Raw genomic sequence first — 3,626 nt, 5'->3', positions numbered from 1 at the left:
ATTGTTTGTTATGACTCTATCACATCTTTACCTCTGTTTCTGAACTTCCTATCAAATGCTAGATTAAGCACACTCAACATTGATATGTCAGTAAGGTCATCGTTATCAGTCTGTTTGATAACATTTCAAAGTAGGCTATATCCAAAACAGAACTAATACACTGCCTTTTCTTTTCTTAGAACTTATGACTTCAACACTCTCTACTTCTTTGACAGCAACACAATTCTTTTGACTAAGTTATTAAAGGCTTGTTTCACTTGTTGGTTCCTCAGAGTATAAATAAAGGGGTTTAACATGGGGGAAACAGAAGTAACAAGTATTCCTACTCCTTTATTAATGGTCAATTCATCTTCTGATAAAGGTTTTGTATACATAAAGATGCAGCTACCATAGCTAATAGAAACCACAATAAAGTGGGAAGAACAGGTGGAAAAGGCTTTCATCTTTTGCTGGGCGGAGGGGAACCTCAGAATTGTTCTCATGATGAACATGTAGGACAGAACCACACACAGAAGCGTCACAACAAAGATCAACACAGAACAGACAATGACCATGTTCTCTAAGAGCCAAGTATCTGAACATGAGATCTTCAGGATAGGGTTAGCATCACAGACAAAATGGTCTAGAACATTATTGTCACAGAATTCTAGTTTTAGTCCCAGACTAATTGGTGGGAGTAGGATCAACAAAGAAATCATCCAACAGCAGAAGACCAGCCTTTTGCAGACCTCATGGCTCATGATGGTCATGTAATGCAGGGGTTTGCAGATGGCCACATAGCGATCATAGGACATGGCAGTCAGGAGGAAAAATTCAGTAACTGCAAAGACATCTGTTAAAAACAGTTGACACATGCAACCACTATAGGTGATGGTCTTGTCACCTGTGGTTAGGCTGTACAAGAACCTTGGGATGCAGGCAGAAGTGAATGTGATTTCTAGGAAGGAAAAATTTTGGAGGAAAAAGTACATAGCAGTTTTAAGGTAAGGGTCTACTAATGTGAGGATGATGATGGTCAGATTTCCAACAACACTCAGCAAGTAGCTGATAAACAAGAATATGAAAATCAGAATTTGCATTTGAGGATCATCTGTCAGTCCCCAGAGGATAAATGTGGTTGTTGCTGTGTGGTTTCTCATTCTCGGCTCCAAATTTACACTCAGTGTGCCTGTCAAATTAAGGATTGAGAACAATGAGAAAATGGTGTCAACAATTATAATGTAGTATATTTAAAAATAAGTGCATTGTATGTTGTATGCATTTTTCAGTTGATAATGACTACTTCATAATAAGAAGTATTCTTGCAGTGTTGACCTTTTTTTCATAGTTTCATATCTAGTTTTTAAACATTTTGAAGGAGGCCAGGAAGTAGTGTAGCAGGTTAAGCACACATGACACAAAGCACAAGGACCAGTGTAAGGATCCCAGTTCAAGCCCCTGGGCTCCCCACTTACAGGAGAGTCACTTCACAGGCAGTGAAGCAGGTCTGTAGGTGTCTATCTTTCTCTCCCCATCTCTGTCTTCCCTCCTCTCTCCTTTTCTCTCTGCCCTGTATAAATCTAGGGCATCAATAACAATAATAACAACAAGGGCAACAAAAGGGGGGAAATGGCCTCTCAGAGCAGTGGATTCGTAGTGCAGGCACTGAGCCCCAGCAATAACCCTGGAGACAAAAATAATAATAATAAATACTAAACATTTTGACAAGGTCTTGCACTGTTTAGATTTAATTACCAGCCTATTGAACACTGAAATTCCTATTTATGCACACACACACATCAGTGAAATGCTATGGCTTTGATACTCTGCTCTTTGATGCCTTCTCATTTACCTAATTATAAATAACTGTGTCAACAAATTGATTTTATACTCTACGAAACAGTCAAAGCCTGTATTTCTTTACAAACATGGGTGGTATCATGTAAATTATATTGTATAATATTCCCTAGGCAGACTATCTCACCAATGTGTTCTGGAACCTCATCTCTCCAAAACTCTACCCCACTAGGGAAAGATAGAAAAAGGGCTGGAGTATGGATCTATCTGCCAATGTCCAGGTCCAGCAAAGAAGCAATAACATTAGTCAGAACTCCCACCTTCAGCACCCAAAAAGAATTTTGGTCCACTATCCCAATGATGGGGGAAGATGACCAGAGAACTCTGAACTCCACCAAGACCCAGAGAGAGAAAAGGAAAAAGGGAGGGACATTTAGATAAAACAATAAGAGTATGAGTGACTCGGAAAGGAAAAGAAGATGGAACCATGGGGAAAAATGGGCAAATGCATACAAACGTAGACAGATAGTTGTAGAAATAATAATTCACCCATATCTGCAACCTTAGGAAAAATACTATAGCTTACAATGGAGAGAATGGGGATACAGAATGGGGAACAGCCTGGATTCGTACTCCTATTATCTTGTACTTTTGTAAATCTATATAAATCCATATTAAATCACTAATAATTTTTAGTTATATAGTATATTTTGTTCACCTATTAATGAAATGTACTCTTCTCTGTAATTTGCACTTCTGAACTTTTTTTTTTTTTGCTTTTAGAGTTATCTCTGGGGTTTGTCACTGCTCCTGTAGACCATTTTCCCCCCTGTTGTTATATTGCCATTGCTCATTGCTGTAGGATAGGACAGAGAGAAGTGGAGAGAGGAAGGGAAAACAGAGAGGGGGAGAGAAAGACAGACACCTGCAGACCTGCTTCACCACTTGTGAAGGGAGCCCCTGCTGGTGGGGATCCAGGGGCTCCAACTGGGTTCCTTATGCTGGTCCTTGTGCTTCCCACCATGTGCGCTTAACCCTGTGCACTACCACCCTGGCCCCCTGAACAACCTTTATTTCAATTTTATTTTATCTTAGGTGTGAATTTTAGGGTGTATATTTTTCAGAGTCCATTGCCTATGTCTCTAACGTAAATTTCATTGCTTATCACATGCTTGAGACTTCCTTATTCCTACAAAAATTTAAATCACATATAGATCAGGTGTGTGTGTGTGTGTGTGTGTGTGTGTGTGTGTGTGTGTGTGTGTGTAGAGAGAGAGAGAGAAATAGATAGAGAGAATGAGAGAAGTCCTTTCTGACAACTGTACTAAGGTCTCTACCAATCAGATGATAATCTTCCATGGTAAATATCCTAGAGAAAACACTAATCTTTAACTGTTTTTGAATGCATTGTGTGCACTCCCCAAAATATATGTAGATTACAAGTAATGATAGTTTAATAGTAATAATAATTTACTTAATATAATAAGTAAAATAATAGATTCAACTTGTACAAAGAATTACACATCCACTCTTTTACTCACTGCTGAGAAATCTAGTTGGTAACCGAGTACCTACCTTTTTCCATGAATCTTTAGCATTCTAGTTGTTGATTTACAAAACTCTGCAAAAATTACACCATGTGCTTTTTCCATATTAGATTAAGTTTGCATCTGTGTTTGGCTGATATCAGTTCTGTTTTTCAATGAACTGAACATGTCAAAGTGTACTTAAGATCATAATTATAACGGCTGATAATTACCATCTCAAGGTTCTTTATTTGTCCTTGATATCATTGGTTTTCAGATGAACACAAACTCAGTCCTATAAAGGCATCTTTCAATTCAAAATTA

At 38.2% G+C, this 3,626-nt stretch overlaps 1 protein-coding gene across 1 annotated transcript; it reads right to left on the bottom strand.

Moving 5' to 3' along the window:
• Nucleotides 1–200: 200 nt before the first annotated feature.
• LOC103109087 (olfactory receptor 6C68-like) lies at nucleotides 201–1,145 on the bottom strand. Its single transcript, XM_007518093.2, has one exon. The coding sequence runs from the start codon at nucleotides 1,137–1,139 to the stop codon at nucleotides 201–203; it is 939 nt and encodes a 312-aa protein (XP_007518155.1). The 5' UTR covers nucleotides 1,140–1,145.
• Nucleotides 1,146–3,626: the final 2,481 nt, after the last annotated feature.

Source organism: Erinaceus europaeus, chromosome 7 (assembly GCF_950295315.1).
Source record: "Erinaceus europaeus chromosome 7, mEriEur2.1, whole genome shotgun sequence".
In the NCBI taxonomy this organism is placed as follows: domain Eukaryota; kingdom Metazoa; phylum Chordata; class Mammalia; order Eulipotyphla; family Erinaceidae; genus Erinaceus; species Erinaceus europaeus.
This window is presented reverse-complemented; position numbering and strand designations above follow the sequence as displayed.